At 47.1% G+C, this 15992-nt stretch overlaps 1 protein-coding gene across 5 annotated transcripts in view; it reads right to left on the reverse strand.

Annotated features, from left to right (window-relative positions):
* The window catches only part of HLCS (holocarboxylase synthetase), a 219339-nt gene extending 205142 nt beyond the window's left edge, over positions 1-14197 (reverse strand). The window contains exons 1-3 of one of the 5 annotated variants that reach the window (XM_030328399.2): positions 13929-14197; positions 12778-12852; positions 9635-9772 (exon numbers count right to left, since the gene is read on the reverse strand). In XM_030328399.2, the coding sequence (XP_030184259.1) occupies positions 9635-9772; positions 12778-12852; positions 13929-14123 (408 nt within the window). In that variant the 5' untranslated portion in view covers positions 14124-14197. Of the gene's footprint in view, positions 1-1278; positions 1341-9634; positions 9773-12777; positions 12853-13928 lie in introns of those variants that run through there. The other 4 variants (XM_030328393.2, XM_030328391.2, XM_030328396.2 and 1 more) reach the window with 4 other exon arrangements.
* Between the last annotated feature and the right edge of the window lie 1795 nt (positions 14198-15992).

Raw genomic sequence — 15992 nt, forward strand, 5'->3', positions numbered from 1 at the left:
AAAGTACCTGGTCCACAGAGAGGCAGTCATATTATTCTAAACATGGAGTCCTCAAAACAGGTATTCTCAGTGGGGACCGTATACCCGCCAAATGGGAAAAAACTGGTTTGAGGGTGATAGAGGGGAGTGGGGGTGGAGAGTGAAAAAGTTCTAGATATCACAAGAGTTTGTAGCCCTCCAAGGGTGAACTCCACCCCACAAAATCCTATTCCTTAGTATTTCATTTCTCTCCTTAGATTCCAAATTGAATCTAATGTTTCTAATTCAGGAAGTCATTTTAAAAGATGGGAATCACTGTCTTAGAAGGAAAAATAACAAATGCAAGTCCTTCACAGTCAAAAGGTGGAGACCCACTGGGGCGCCTGGGTGACTCAGCTGGTTAAGCGTCCAACTTGGGCTCAGGTCATGATCTCACGGTCCGTGAGTGCGAGCCCCTCATCGGGCTCTGTGCTGACAGCTCAGAGTCTGAAGCCTACTTGAGATTGTGTGTGTGTGTGTGTGTGTGTGTGTGTGTGTGTGTGTGTGGTGTCTCTGCCCCTCCCCTGCTCATGCTCTGTCTCTCAAGAATGAATGTTTAAAAAAAAAAAAAAAAGGTGGAAACCCACTAATGGGTCTAGAATATTTGGAAAAAGAATCCTCAGAATTTCCTTCTGGCTCTACATGTGGCCTTCCTTCCACTTGATCACCAACTTCTCTACCTCCCACCAGATGTGCAGCCAGAGTACGGTTCACCTGACCAGCGTTTCAGTAGGACTCTGCATTTCAAATCTGACCTCTCTGATCCAAGATGAGAGCAGAGCTCAGAAGCTTACAGTTCAGACACATATTTAGCTGATTTCCAGCTTTGAGAATAGAGGAAGGATGTCAGCTCTGGAGGATAAGAAGATAAACTATCGCCTTGGCAAGAGGACTTTGCAGATGAGGGTGAATGGGAAACGTGAAAAGAAACAGGATAACCAACGTCCTGAATCAGGCTAAAAGCACCGGTGTTCTCAGGGCTATGGCTGGCAATCAAAGAATGAGGAAAAACACTCAGCCAGTGGAGACCCAGCCCAGAGTTTAGTCATTCAAAAGCAGATTTAGCACTGCTGGGGAACTATGCCTTGAAGAAAGCATTTAGTGTAAAAGGAGCCAATAATTAAATTCTCCCCCCACCCCTGCCCCCAGGAGGAGAGAAGTGGGAGATAAACGAAGCGTGGGGAAGGACAGGAAGCGGCCAGAGAACAATACACACAGGTCCCTGATCAAGTTTCTCAACTCAGCCAGCTGTTTCCTCACCTAAGTGCATTTCCTTTTTGTAGAAACGTGGTCCACGAGCCACAGACCGTGCAAACTCCTCAAGCAGCGCTGTGTGCTCCATCAAAGCAAAGCCACACTGTCACTGATGCATCCAGGGCCGTTTGTCTGAGAGCAAACAGGGCACTTCCACTTTGCCCTTCAAGGTGGAAACAAAGGGACCGAGAAAGAAAGGGGAAGTCAAACCCAAGGCTTACTCCCAAAGATTAAAGCTAAGGAAGCCCTGGTCAGCCCTACACAAAGGGATTTCCTGGCAGAAATCCCTTCCATAACCAAAGCTCCCGACTTGTCGTCACCCTGATTGACAGCAGGCAGCGGTGGTGCACCTGCTCCATTCAGCGCACGTCCATGAGGAAGGCCCAGGGCCAAGAGGCACTCGCTTCAATTCTCAGGGGTGGCTCTCTAACCAACTGTCCTTCCCAAGGCCGCCCGCAGCACACGGTGGGCTGAAGTTCTACAGCAAAGGTGGGAATAGCCAGTTGATAGTTAACCAAGTGATGACTAATTTTATGTGTCAACTCAGCTAGGCCATGGTACCCAGACATGTAGCCAAGTTTCCACCCTGATGTAACCGTGAAGGTGTTTTTTAGATGTGATTAGCATTTTAAGTCAGTGGACTTTGAGTCAAGCAGTTTATCCACCATAATGTGGGTGAGCCTCGCCCAATCAGTTGAAGACCTTCTGAGAAAAAGACTGAGGTCCCCCAAGGAAGAAGGAATTCTGCCCTCAGATGACCTCCTGACTCAACAGCCACACCTACTGTGGTGCACACACACACTCCCTGTTGGGTCTGCTTCTCTGAAGAACCCAGACTACAACAAGTTACAATCAGTTCTCCAGTCAGAAAATTGATGTTGCTAACGTACCTGGCTCTTATTCCTTTCTTCCAAATCAACTTAATCACACGTCAGGTTTTTATAATTTTTTTAATGTTTATTTTAGTTTTGAGAGAGAGTGTCAGCAGGGGAGGGGCAGAAAGAGAGGGGCGACACAGAATCCAAAGCAGGCTCCTGGCTCTGAACAATCAGCACAGAGCCTGACGTGGGGCTTGAACCCACGACTGTGAGATCATGACCGGAGCCGAAGTCAGACGCTCGACCGAGGCACCCAGGCGCACCTGGTTTTTAAAATTTCTAGTGACAAACTGGATGAAGGAGCGTGAGGCACGCAGAGATGGGAAGTGTGTGACGCTGGGAGAGCGAAGGAAGGGGGTTACACCTCTGACGTGAGGGTAACCCTGCAGACTTCAGGTTTGGAAACACAGAGGGAAAGGATCACGACAAACTTCATTCTCACGCTCTGTTACTTCCAAGGATAACGTGCCCTGTGGCACTTTTAGGAGAAGGGTACCGGAAAATCGAGTGACAGTGTAAGGGGCGTCACAACTCCATAGCAAGCAGGAGCTGTAATGAGCTGATGGATGAAACCAAGTGGTACTTGAAAACCAGGACTGAGCAGACACCCAAGGAAAAGGAGGGTTCAGGTACCTTAATCTTCTGAGTAGGTGAGAGTTAGTCAGAAAATAACAGAAATACCCTTGTTGACACACCCTTTTTCTATTTCTTGGGTTCCGTATGTGTCCCCTAAACACCTGAGGCCCCCTAAGGTATACTGCATTAGCATCCCCAAGTGCTCACTGCCCACTTTACGTGCCCACCCCACTGATCCTGGGAAGCTGAGAGCAGAAGATTTAAAAGATATTCCAGGTGTTCCAGTTACCCATCGCTGGGCAACAAACAACCCCCAAATTTAGTGGCTTAAGCTAATCGTTCATTTTGCTCAATCTCAATAGGGGCAGGGCTTGGCAGGGACAGTTCAACTCCGCTCCATGCGGCTAAGGTGCCTCAACTGGGCCCAGACGATCCCCATCCAAGATGGTTCCCCAAGATGGTTGCCCACCAGCAGGAGCTTCCTCACTTGGCAGCATGGGAGCTGAGTTCCAAGAGCCCAGGCAGACGCTGCAAAGTTTCTTATGATCTGGCCTTGGAAGTCCCAGAACGTCATTCCACCACATAACCCTGGGTATACAAACCATCTACTACACCGAGTTTCTGCCAGCTCGTACTCCTGCCATCTGCACGCGCATGGCATGTCCCCAGACGGACATGCTCCTTCAGTCTGGGTCCCTGCACAAGAAGGATGCATGGAGCAGAGCCCAGAGCAGAGTCACAGCTTAATACAGCGAACCTGCTGAGCCTATATTGTAACACGAGCAAGAAACCAATATTTGTTAGAAGCAATTGAGGTGCTAGGGCCATGTGTTATTTCAGCAAAGCTGACCAAACAACGCACAAAATTGCATTGCTTTCAGCAGTCCCTCCACCAGCCCTCCCTGCCATATTCCCAATCTCCACGAATGATCCAGCATCCACCAAAAACGACTGTCCATTGGGTGAAGTCCAAGTTCCTAACTAGCACACATAAACTTCTCGTGATCTGTGCACATGCGTGTTTGTACGACTGAAGGATATTCAGTTCTGCTACACAGAAAACAAGAAAAACCAACAGCATGGATGGGACTTGTACATCAAGTTAGGAACTTGTCAGACACCCTAAAGATAGATGAAACAAATAGAAAATATATGTAATGAACCCAGATAAAAAGGAAAGAACAGAGAGTGTTTATTACCCCTAGGCAGAAAGTCATGGACGGACCAAGTAAATCTTAAATATTAAGGGGCCCCTGGGGGGCTCAGTTAAGAGTTCAACTGCAGCTCAGGTCACGATCTCCCAGTTCGTGGGTTCGAGCCCCACGTCGGGCTCTGCGCTGGCAGCTCGGAGCCTGAAGCCTGCTTCAGATTGTGTCTCCCTCTCTCTCCGCCCCTCCCCTGCTCACGCTCTGTCTCTCTCAAAAACAAATAAACGTTAAAAAAAAATTTAACACACAAATTACACCACCTCCAGATTGGCAGTATATCATCCCTAAATCAGTCACCCATTAAGGCCCCATGTATAGTCTCTAAAAACAGACAAGAAGCACAGGTGGCACAGCACAGCACTTCCAGGCACACACGTCCTGAGTCTCTCCAAGAGAACAAGTGTGGCTGGCCCCACGCACATACACGTCCTGAGTCTCTCCAAGAGAACAAGTGTGGCTGGCCCCACGCACATACACGTCCTGAGTCTCTCCAAGAGAACAAGTGTGGCTGGCCCCACGCACATACACGTCCTGAGTCTCTCCAAGAGAACAAGTGTGGCTGGCCCCATGCACATACACGTCCTGAGTCTCTCCAAGAGAACAAGTGTGGCTGGCCCCACGCACATACACGTCCTGAGTCTCTCCAAGAGAACAAGTGTGGCTGGCCCCATGCACCCTCCATCTGCTGAGCCCCCAGTTTTAACCTCATCTCTGGCTCCTGTACCTACGCCCTTGGTGAGGAAGGCTGGTGCAGCAAAGAGGCAGGATGTGTGAACACTGCACAGCCCAGGATTCAGGTGTACAGTCCTTCCACACTGCAGGCCCCTGATCCTAAGTGTTAACTGACCCCTAATCTCTCCAGGTGTTCCTTGTGCATGTTCCAAAATTATTTAATAAGCTGTGAATTATGCATCTTAACTTGATCTGCAAGCTTCTCGACTCTGTGACTGTTGAGAGAACCTGCCCGGCAATGTTTAAGATTTTATTTTTTAAGTAATCTCCACACCCAATGTGGGGCTCAAACTCACAACCCTGAGATCGAGAGTCGTGTGCTCCACTGACTGCCAGCCAGGCACCCTTGCCTTGGCAATGTTCCTAGAAGCTACTGCTGTACCCAGGTAATTTCCCATACAGCAGTCCAGCCCCATCTTTCCCCTCTGTCCTTATCTTGGACCACTCCCCCAACTCATGTCACCAGAGACTCCAATTTTACTGGACCATGTGCGGTTGCCTCAGGTGCAAACTTCTGTGTGCTTGTGCCCTTGCTGTTCTGCCTGGGAAGCCCTTCCTTCCTCTGCACCAAATTCCTGTTTTTTCCTGTAAAGCTCAGACATGACCTCTGCTGAAAGGTCCTTCCTGTCCTCACCCCTACGTAGACAGGTTGCCCACCATCCCTATCCATGCCTTCTCACCGCACTTATCGTGTTGAAACTTTAATTGTTCCTTTACTTAGCTGTCTTCCCTCCCACACTGTGAGCTCCTTAAGATGACAGGGACCATCATCTCTGAATGCATCTGTCACCTCCACATGACACATAACTCCAGCTCTGGAACACAAGCCGGCATATAATAGGCACTTGATAAACCTTGGATGAGTGAATGAATGCCTTGGTAAGAGTACAAGGAACATAAGTGAATTTTCTGCAGCAAAGAATTATGTAAGTTTTTTGGGTCATCAATTCTTACTAAATAGGACTGCTGATATCAGTACAGAAGATATTGAAAATTGAGCTGAATCTATCATGCTCCACTGGTATTTGTTACAGCACCTAGCAAAATAATTGGAACATAGTAGATGGTCAATAAACAGGTTAATGAATGACTAAGTAAGTGAAAATATGAATATATGAATGCTGTTTTTTGAAAAACTGAATTCCCAAGATTCACTTACTTGTTGTTAGGGTCTATAGAATGACCACAAACGAAAGCCATTTGAGCTATCCCAAATTCAAAACGATATTTTAAGGGGCGCCTGGGTGGCTCAGTCGGTTAAGCGGCCGACTTCGGCTCAGGTATGATCTCACGGTCTGTGAGTTTGTGCTGACAGTTCAGAGCCCGGAGCCTGTTTCAGATTCTGTGTCTCCCTCTCTCTGACCCTCCCCCGTTCATGCTCTGTCTCTCTCTGTCTCAAAAATAAATAAACGTTAAAAAAAAAATTTTTTTTTTATAAAAAAGAAAAAAAAAGATATTTTAAGTATCTGTAGGAGTTCTATAATCCTAGGAATATGGAAGAATGTAACTTTTCATTAAGTTCAAAAGTCTTTTCTTACATTTATATTTTCAACTTAGTATCTTAGGGTCCTGTTAAACTCAAATGACTTTAGAATTAAGTGCAAAATAGATTGATAACAGCCCCCCATGCGAAATCCCATTAAGCAATCAACCTGAATGAGGACAGTGAGATACAAGATCAACTCCTTTTTTATTTTTTTTAAGTTTATTAGCGACAGAGAGAGAGAGAGAGAGAGTGCACGCGTGCGCGCACGTGGGGGAGGTGCAAGGACAAAGAGGGAAAGAGAAAATCCCAAGCCCCAGCAAGGCACTCAAGTGCTCAAATTCAGGACGGAGAGATCATGACCTGAGCTGAAATCAAGAGTCAGATGTTAACCAACTGAGACACCCAGGTTCCCCTCAAGTCCTTTTTTTAAAGTAGACTCCATATCCAACACAGGGCTTGAACTCATGACCCTGAGATCAAGAGCTGCATGCTCTACCGACTGAGCCAGCCAGGGGCCCGAGATCAATTCCTTCCAAAGGACCAACTTATAAAATGGAATTCGGTGTAATAGGGTGGTCCAAAAATTAGCTCTAAATGTCTCCAGCTTCTGGTTGCAGGACCTACCAACCAAGCCTCTAATCATAAATAAATGAATTAACTGGATAGTAGCTATCTTCCCTGGTGGGCAGGCATCTTTCTACCTCAGAAAATCAAGAAATAAGTGAGGTATTGCCATTAAGCAAGATTTTTTTTTTAATTTTTGGGTTTTTTTAATGTTTATTTTTGAAAGAGAGAGAGCATGAGCATGGGAGGGGCAGACAGAGAGGGAGACACAGAATCTGAAGCAGGCTCCAGGCTCTGAGCTGTCACACAGAGCCCGACACGGGGCTCAAACCCACGAACCGTGAGATCATGACCTGAACTGAAGTCAGATGCCCAATCAACTGAGCCACCCAAGCACCCCTCCATTAAGCAAGATCTTAATTAAATCTTTGTTAGACTATATATTAAATGAAATGGTAACTGTGAGAAATGCTAATTATCTCCCAGTATCTTCTAGTCTGTCTTTCTTCCCTTCAACCCGTGGCTGTCCAGCTAGGACTGCAGTTCTCAGCCTGCCCTGCAGCTGACGGGACAGGAGCAGAAGTGACCCGTGAAACTTCTGAGTCACAGTTTTTAAAGAGGAAGTGGGCTGGCTCCCACCTTCTCTATTCCCCCATCCTGAGGGCTAGATGTGCATGAGGTTAACAGAGGTGGATGGGGCAGTATGAACCAGTCTCTACCAAGAGAGGGAACAAGGCTGGCAGAGGGCAGATAACAGAGCAATAAAACACAAGGGAACTAGGTCCCTGGATGGTCTTACAGAGCAGAACCACCTCCCGAGAAAGAGAGAAAATTCTAGCTTATTTGCATAGCTGCATTTCTGGGTCCCTGATATAGTAGCTTAGCCTCTACCCTACATGGCACAGTAACTGTGTTCCTTCAGATGCTATACATCTCTTAACCCTATAAAGATAATACAAGTAAGGGGTGCCTAGGTAGCTCAGTCGGTTAAGCATCTGACTCTCGTTTTCGGCTCAGGTCAGGATCTCACAGTTTGCGAGTTCAAGCCCCATATAACGCTCTGAGCTGACAGTGCAGAGCCTGCCTGGGATTTTATCTGCTTCTCTCTCTGCCCCTCCCCTGCTTGTGTGCTCTCCCTCTCGCTCTCAAAATATATAAATAAACTTAAAAAAAAAAAAGTACAGTTAAGTAACAACGATTTAGGAAGTTAACAGCACAGCAGTCATATTTTGTGCTGGCCTTGGTTTTAAGTTGAAATCTTACAAAATATACATATAAATATCAGCATATATTCTTAAGAAAACATCAAGCTTACTATAAGCTTGATAATTTATAAAATTGGGGCACCTGGGTAGCTCAATTGGTTGAGCATCCAACTCTTGATTTTGGCTCAAGTCATAATCCCAGGGTTGTGGGATCGAGCCCTACCTTAGGCTCTGTGCTGAGCAAGGAATCTACTTGGGATTCTCTCTCCCTCTCTCCCTCTGCCCCTGTCCCCCACTTGCGCGCGCTCTCTCTCTCTCTCTCTCTCTCTCAACCTAAAATAAAAATAAAAATAAAAAATAGTAATTTATAAGAATTATGTGGGTGTTCAGAAAGATGGTGTTTGTTCACCTAGATGACTTACATATCTAAAAAGAAACTGGTCTGGGGAGGGAGGGGCAGGGCAGGTAGACAGGTGGATAGACTCCAGGGGACCACATAGGTACGTGTTCCATTTCCATATTGAGTGGTAAATTTGTGGGTATTAATCATACAAATTTCAAAGTCATGAGTGAACGAGGGCCATGTGTGAACCAACAATGAGAGTACATTTTGATTAGGATTAATCCAAGTCTGGGTAGCTAGAGTCCAAAAATAAAATAAAATATTCTAAGACATTTGAGCTTGTAAACAGGATAAATATTATTCAGAAATGCCATTAAAAGTGATCCCTGGGGCGCCTGGGTGGCTCAGTCGGTTGAGCGTCTGACTTTGGCTCAGGTCATGATCTCATGGTCCGTGAGTTTAAGCCCCGCGTCAGGCTGTGTGCTGACAGCTCAGAGCCTGGAGCCTGTTTCGGATTCTGTCTCACTCTCTCTCTGACCCTACCCCATTCATGCTCTGTCTCTCTCTGTCTCAAAAATAAATAAACATTAACGAAATTAAAAAAAAAAAAAGTCATCCCAAACTTTTGCTGAACTTCTAAGAGTGGTAAAATAGGGCTTAAAAGGGGCGCCTGGGTGGCTCAGTCGGTTAAGCGTCTGACTTCAGCTCAGGTCACGATCTCGCAGTCCGTGAGTTCGAGCCCCGCGTCGGGCTCTGGGCTGATGGCTCAGAGCCTGGAGCCTGCTTCCGATTCTGTGTCTCCCTCTCTCTCTGTCCCTCCCCCATTCATGCTCTGTCTCTCTCTGTCTCAAAAATAAATAAATGTTAAAAAAATTTAAAAAAAAAAAAAGGGGGGGGGCTTAAAAGCCCAAAGTAGAACACTTAGGTTACCACAAATGGGTTCTTCATAGGTTTAAAAAAAAAGCCAAGTATTAGCAATTTCATGATTCAAACTAATTGATCATGTGATTTGTAACTGTAATACACTGAAATCATTGTTTTAGGAACACCTGGGTGGCTCAGTCAGTTAAGTGTCCAACTTCGGCTCAGGTCATAATCTCGCCATTCGTGAGTTTGAGCCCTGCGTGGGGCTCTGAGCTGACAGCTCAGAGCCTGGATCCTGCTTTGGATTCTGTGTCTCCCTCTCTCTCTGCCCCTCCCCTGCTTGCTCGCTCGCTCTTCCCCTCTCTCTCTCTCTCTCTCAAAAATAAATAAAACATTAAAAAATTGTTTTCAAAAAAAATACATAATTTTTTTAAAGAAAAAACAAATTTACTTTTGGTTAAGACATAGTTTTCTTATGGGACACAAGTGAAAAACATGCTACTCACACTTTCTGAAGAGGAAGATGGTCTCTGTAAAGTCTCACCTTGCACCCAGATGCTCTCAGTCACAAATGCTATGTGTTCTGCCTCGAGTATAAAAGGAGAAACAAGAAACAGGGCCCATTTGTTCAAGTCATCAATGGACTGCATAGAGGGAAAGAAACACAAAAAAAAGGGGAGGGGATTCAGTATCACTTCAAATCACAACAGCCACTTACATCAACATCCAGGACAGCCCTTCCTCTGGAACTCCAGGTGAGATCAATACAAGTTTATCAAATGCTCTCCTGCAGACCACATAAACCCTGTGTTTCTTGTTGAACTGTGGCTATTAAACACCTGCAACATCCCTTCTATGATTCATGACACCTTTAACATCTCTAGATATTTGTTATCAACAATTCACTCTGAAGCTGGGCTCACCCCCACCATTCCTTACTGCTTACAGTACAGAGAGCTCTCCAAGTTACAACTCAGAAGCCCATTTAAAAATGAGGAGGCCCCGAGGCGCCTGGGTGGCTCAGTCGGTTAAGCGTCCGACTTCAGCTCAGGTCATGATCTCGCGGCTCGTGGGTTCGAGCCCCACGTCGGGCTCTGTGCTGACTGCTTGGAGCCTGGAGCCTGCTTCGGATTCTGTGTCTCCCTCTCTCTCTGCCCCTCCCCTGCTCACGCTGTCTCTGTCTCTCAAAAATAAATAAATGTAAAAGATAAATAAATAAAGGTGAGGAGGCTCAGAAGTACGTAGCCGTGAAACGAAGCCCATTACCAACAGAAACCTGAAGACCTGTTCTTCCCTGTTCTTCCACTTCCTCCAGCCATTATAGCATCAACATTGGTTATCAGATTGGGTATGTCCATTTACCTGTGCTCTCCTTCCTGAAATCCCTCCAAAAGGCCAGTAAATTAATTTCTAAAGGCTTTGACCCACTAAAATCAAGGCATATCCAGAGGAGAAAAGTTGAACTCTAAGGCTGCAGGAGGTGAGCCCTGTCACCGCCACCAGAAAATGGTCAAGCTCAGGAGCACCTGGGTGGCTCAGTCGATTGAGCGTCTGACTTCGCCTCAGGTCATGATTTCGTGGTTCGTGAGTTCAAGCCTGGCATCGGGCTCTGTGCTGACAACCTGGAGCCTGCTGTGGATTCTGTGTCTCCCTCTCTTTCTGCCCCTCCCCCACTTGTGTTCTGTCTGTCTCTCTCTCTCTCTCTCAAAAATAAACATTAAAAGGGGCGCCTGGGTGGCGCAGTCGGTTGGGCGTCCGACTTCAGCCAGGTCACGATCTCGCGGTCCGTGAGTTCGAGCCCCGCGTCAGGCTCTGGGCTGATGGCTCAGAGCCTGGAGCCTGTTTCCGATTCTGTGTCTCCCTCTCTCTCTGCCCCTCCCCCGTTCATGCTCTGTCTCTCTGTGTCCCCAAAAAATAAATAAACGTTGAAAAAAAAATTAAAAAAAAATAAAATAAAATAAAAAAAATAAACATTAAAAAAAATTTTAATGAAAAACAAAAAAATAGCAAAATGGTCAAGCTCCACACAAATCCAGTTCAAATCCGCCCTTGTTGGGAGATCAAAAGGCATTTTTACCTGGCCTAATAACTTGGCACATAGTACAGTATTAATAAATATCTACTGAGCTAATTAACAAATGAAAATTTGAAGGAGAAAAAACTCCTCTCCATGGGTAAACTATATTATTAATATAGCAGTTAACCACAAAAAACAGGGGTGCCTGGGTGGCTCAGTCGGTTGAGCATCCAACTTCGGCTCGGGTCACAATCTCGAGGTTTGTGGGTTCCAACCCATGTCCAGCTTTGTACTGACAGCGCAGAGCCTGCTTTGGACTCTGTCTCCCCCTCTCTCTCTCTCTCTCTCTCTCTCTCTCTCTCTCTCTGCCCTTCCCCTGCTTGCTCTCTCTCACTCTCTCTCTCAAAAATGAATAAACATTTAAAAACATTTTTTTACGAAAACAACAAAAAACAGATTGTCCATCTTACTCAAACACAGAATATGTACATATTCAAAAAAAACCTTAAATTTCCAGTTTGGGGGCGCCTGGGTGGTCAGTTGGACAGCCGGCTTTTGATTTTGGCTCAAGTCATGATCTCACAGGTTCGTAGGTTCGAGCCCTGTGATGGGCTCTGCAGAGCCTGCTTGGGATTCTCTGCAATCTCTCTGCCCCTCCCCCTCTCTAAAATAAATAAATAAACATTAAAAAAAATTCCAGTTTCTATAAACTCTTTGGTTATACTTATCAATTTCTGTGGGACCTTCAATTATATAAACATACACATTCTATTTATCGGATTCTAAGCATGCAAAATGTGGAGACAACAAAGTCATAAGATTGATTTCTATAAAGTTACTTCAATCTAGGTAGACTGACAATAAGGTATTTAGCGAACCAGATCATTAGCCTCACAATATTTTAGATCTTGAATTAACAGCAGCCAATCACAAATAGCCAAGCTTTCCAATCGCAGGCCACAACCACTAACCACTCCATCATTCATTGAAGTACTGAGTGATTATCACAGGGCAAGCTACTAAGCGAAAGAGACCCAATTCCTAGGGAGAAAAAGATAAAAAACTGGAAATATGAAGGATAATTTAAAGTTTATCTGGGCACAGAGCAAGCCAGTCCCATCTAGTCTGAAGAATGAGGGAACATTTCATTGAGACAATATTTCAGCAAAGCTCTAGGATGAGGCAAAGTTAACTTCAAATAGCAAGAGCACATCAGGGGGCGCCTGGGTGGCACAGTCGGTTAAGCGTCCGACTTCAGCCAGGTCACGATCTCGCGGTCCGTGAGTTCGAGCCCCGCGTCAGGCTCTGGGCTGATGGCTCAGAGCCTGGAGCCTGTCTCCGATTCTGTGTCTCCCTCTCTCTCTGCCCCTCCCCCGTTCATGCTCTGTCTCTCTCTGTCCCAAAAATAAATAAACGTTGAAAAAAAAAAAAAATTCAAATAGCAAGAGCACATCAGGTTACAGAATCCCCGAAGGCCAAGGTTAGTGTGGCCGGGGTGCCCCCACACCAGGCTGGAGCAATCAGAAAGAGCTGAGAAGCACTAGTTATAGGTACCGTAGTTAAAAAGAAGACCAATAAAGTCAGAGATGTTCAAAAGTAAAACTGTCTTCCAAGAAAATTAAAAATACTTACATCTCGATATTTTTGAATGTCCAAAATCCTTAATCTAAAGGGATCTATTTTAAGTAAATGAGTCCAGATTGGAAACTGCAATAGAAAAATGCACCCCTCAATTTTTCTTTATTTTGTTAATTCTCTCAATCCAGGTTCCTTGGACAATTAAGCCCTAATCAGACCCTCAGGCAGAATGAATGTCTAAACGTCTTGCATCTAGGTGATAGTAGCTGCATACTCTTTCACAACTGAGAAAAGTTACTCATTCTCTGTTTATACTAACAAATAAGGGTAATTTTGATTTGTTAGTAGCACAGTATAATTCCGTACCTAAGCATACAACAAAGTATTCAACCTGAGATAAGATTTTAATTCCCACGCAGGTGCTACGGTTTCGCACACATGGGAAACCTTACTTTAACGCCAAGTGAGCCAACTTTCCGGAACGAAGAGGAAAGGGAAACCGATTAAAAGCAAACACTTTTAAATGTCAACGAAAACAGTGTTAGTGAAGTCAGTGGAAATCTGCGCAGCCCCGCGCTTTTCCAGAAAGGGAACGGAGGTTTCGCATAGATTAAACGACCGCCACGTGAAAGGGCCTGCTGAACTTGCAGCCATCCGGCTAAGTACTAAGCCAAAAAACAAAGGCCGTGTGCAGACCGAAATAAAATAGATGCAAAGACAATCAGCGGGGTGCCCTGGTCGGCAAAACTCGCGACTGACTGAGCCGTTTTTGTCACTTAGGAGATATCTGACATAAGACTGAGGATCTGCTGTCTTTCTGTGAATTCAGGTTCATAAACTTGAACCTGTAGAACCCACAGTAGAGGAGAGGATGTCAGAAAAGACGTTCCGAGTGGACAGTGCCCTGGGCGTTCGGGTGCTAATCTTCCCCATACACTCGACCCGGCAAGCCGCCTGTCGCCGTTCCGGACCTCTGGTCCCCCGAGTCCGGGCTCCCGAGGGCATAGCCAGTAGAAGCGCCCCCGAGCTCAGCCCTCCCGGGACCCCCAACCCCGGGGCCTCCACCCGACGCGTGCAGCCCCGGTGCAGCGCGGGGCCCGCGAGCGCTTCCGGCTGGCTGAGCCCCGAGGCCGCGCCTCCCGCCGGCCCCGCCCCCCGCGCGCCTCCGGCCCCACCCGCGCCCCGCCGGCCCCGCGCCCGCCCACCTCGCTCTCGCCGACGCAGAAGACGCGGCCGCCGCGGCTCAAGCACACGCGAGCGCCCCTGGGCTGTACGGCCGCGCCGCAAAAGGTGAAGGAGCAGCGCGAGGCGCGCAGCCGCTGCACCGTGGCGCGCACGAGCGCGGCCGGCCGGCGCCCCCAGCGCGCCCACAGGTACAGGTAGCACAGCGTGATGAGCATGACCGACCGGCCGGCCGGCGGCGGGGCGCGGGCCCGGGACTCTCGCACCACCGGCCCGCCCCTCCCTCAGGGCCCCGCCCCCGCCGCCCGCCCTCCCGCTGGCCGGAAGAGGCCGCCCCGTGGGGGTGAGGCCGCGCGGGCTGGGGAAGGCCGCCGTGGGTGGGGGGTGGGGGGTGGGAGGAGGGAGGATGCGCTGGGGGGGGCGGGGATGAGGATGGAGGGAGGATGCGCTGAGAGGAGGGGTTTAGGACGGAGGGAGGCCGAGCGGAGCAGGGGGTGTATGGTGAGGATGGAGGGAGCAGGGAGGCCGCACTGGGGCGGGGGGGGGGGTGGGGTGAGGAGGGGCTGGGTGAGGTTGGAAGCCGCGTGCGTAGGGCGGGCGGCAGTGAGGGAGGCAGGAGGCATGATGGAGGGAGAAAGGCATTAGAGAGAGGGGGTTGACAGGTTGGAGACCGGGGGTTTAGGCCCACAGGCTGCCAGCTTTAAGCCAAAGTCGAACCTCCCTTCTTTGGAGAGCTGGGAGGCAGACTGAAGAAGGGCTGCAGGTACTTTTACATTAATTAATCCGCACCCTACTGGGATTCAACTAACATACAGCCTCTGCCCAGTCCGGTTGGGAATATAAAGTGAGACTGGTTTTTATTAGATTATTCTAGGCCTTTTTGCAAAAAGGATTTTACAATAAATTACATAAATGCATACAAGGCAATTATATATTTTATATATACAAATGTAGATATACATATATACAGATACATGTATGTATACGTATATACACACATAATACACGCATAATATACATATGTATTCTGGTCTCTAAATATTTTAAAATAAGGACTTGAACACAGACCTAAAAAGGCTGTCGGGTGTTCTTGTACATGTGGGTCACCAATTTGTGAGCATCCTAACACCAGGAGAAAAAAGGGAAACTTACCAGTTATGTTTCACGATGTTCTTGTCCCCTAAGAAAAGCATAATTATTCTTTTTTTTTTTCTTTTTTTTTTTTTTGAGAAGCATAATTATTCTTGACAGTGACAGAGCTTTCTCCCCTGGAACCGCATTTGTTTAAATGGCAGTTTGCAAAACACTGCGTCCCCAGCACCTCTGAAGCATAGCAAGGATTTTCTCTGTGCTGCTTCCTACTCTGGCCTTCGTTGTAAGTGGACGGCATAATACAGTAGCAACCAGGTACACCACTCCCAAATCTCACTTAATCCAAGGATAGATTTTTAAACTGCACTGACCATTTATTCGTCCGCTTTAAAATAGCAGTGTAGATAACCCACTTTTAGAGCTTCAAACTTACAGTCAGAGAACATAGGAACTTCTCATTGCATACAGCAACACTAGATTTTAAGAGAGAGAATCCAGAAAGAAAGAACTGGGCTCAAAAACTAGATAAGCATCACGGTGGGCCAGAACCGGAAGACAAGTAAGCGATGAGCAAGGGTGAAGCCATATCTTCCACTTCCTTGCAGGACAGTGGCAGTTGGGAAGGGAGTTCCTGCATAGACACAAGGCCTGAAATTGTGTCACTGGAGAAAGACACGAATGAATGCCCTCTGAGGAAGGCCTTAGCCCCTCCAGGATAACACGGGGCTAACAAGTTAGGAGTAAGAAAATGAAAAGGCTTCACAAAGTGATAACCCTAACGTTTCACTGGACAAACCCTGCAGATAGCCTTCTTGGAGTTTGCTGAATTAAGGCTCTAAGGACCAGTCTCTCCACTCCTGGTATGGAGAGGTCATGGCTTCTGTCTGTAAGTCCTAAGCATCTCTAGCTTTTCCACGTTCCTTAAGAGCTTTGTAACCCCCCCTTCCCGGATACCGTAACTCCATCGACCCAGAATAGGAACTCTCCAGGTTTGC

The sequence above is a fragment of the Lynx canadensis genome, chromosome C2 (genome assembly GCF_007474595.2).
Source record: "Lynx canadensis isolate LIC74 chromosome C2, mLynCan4.pri.v2, whole genome shotgun sequence".
NCBI classification, from domain to species: domain Eukaryota; kingdom Metazoa; phylum Chordata; class Mammalia; order Carnivora; family Felidae; genus Lynx; species Lynx canadensis.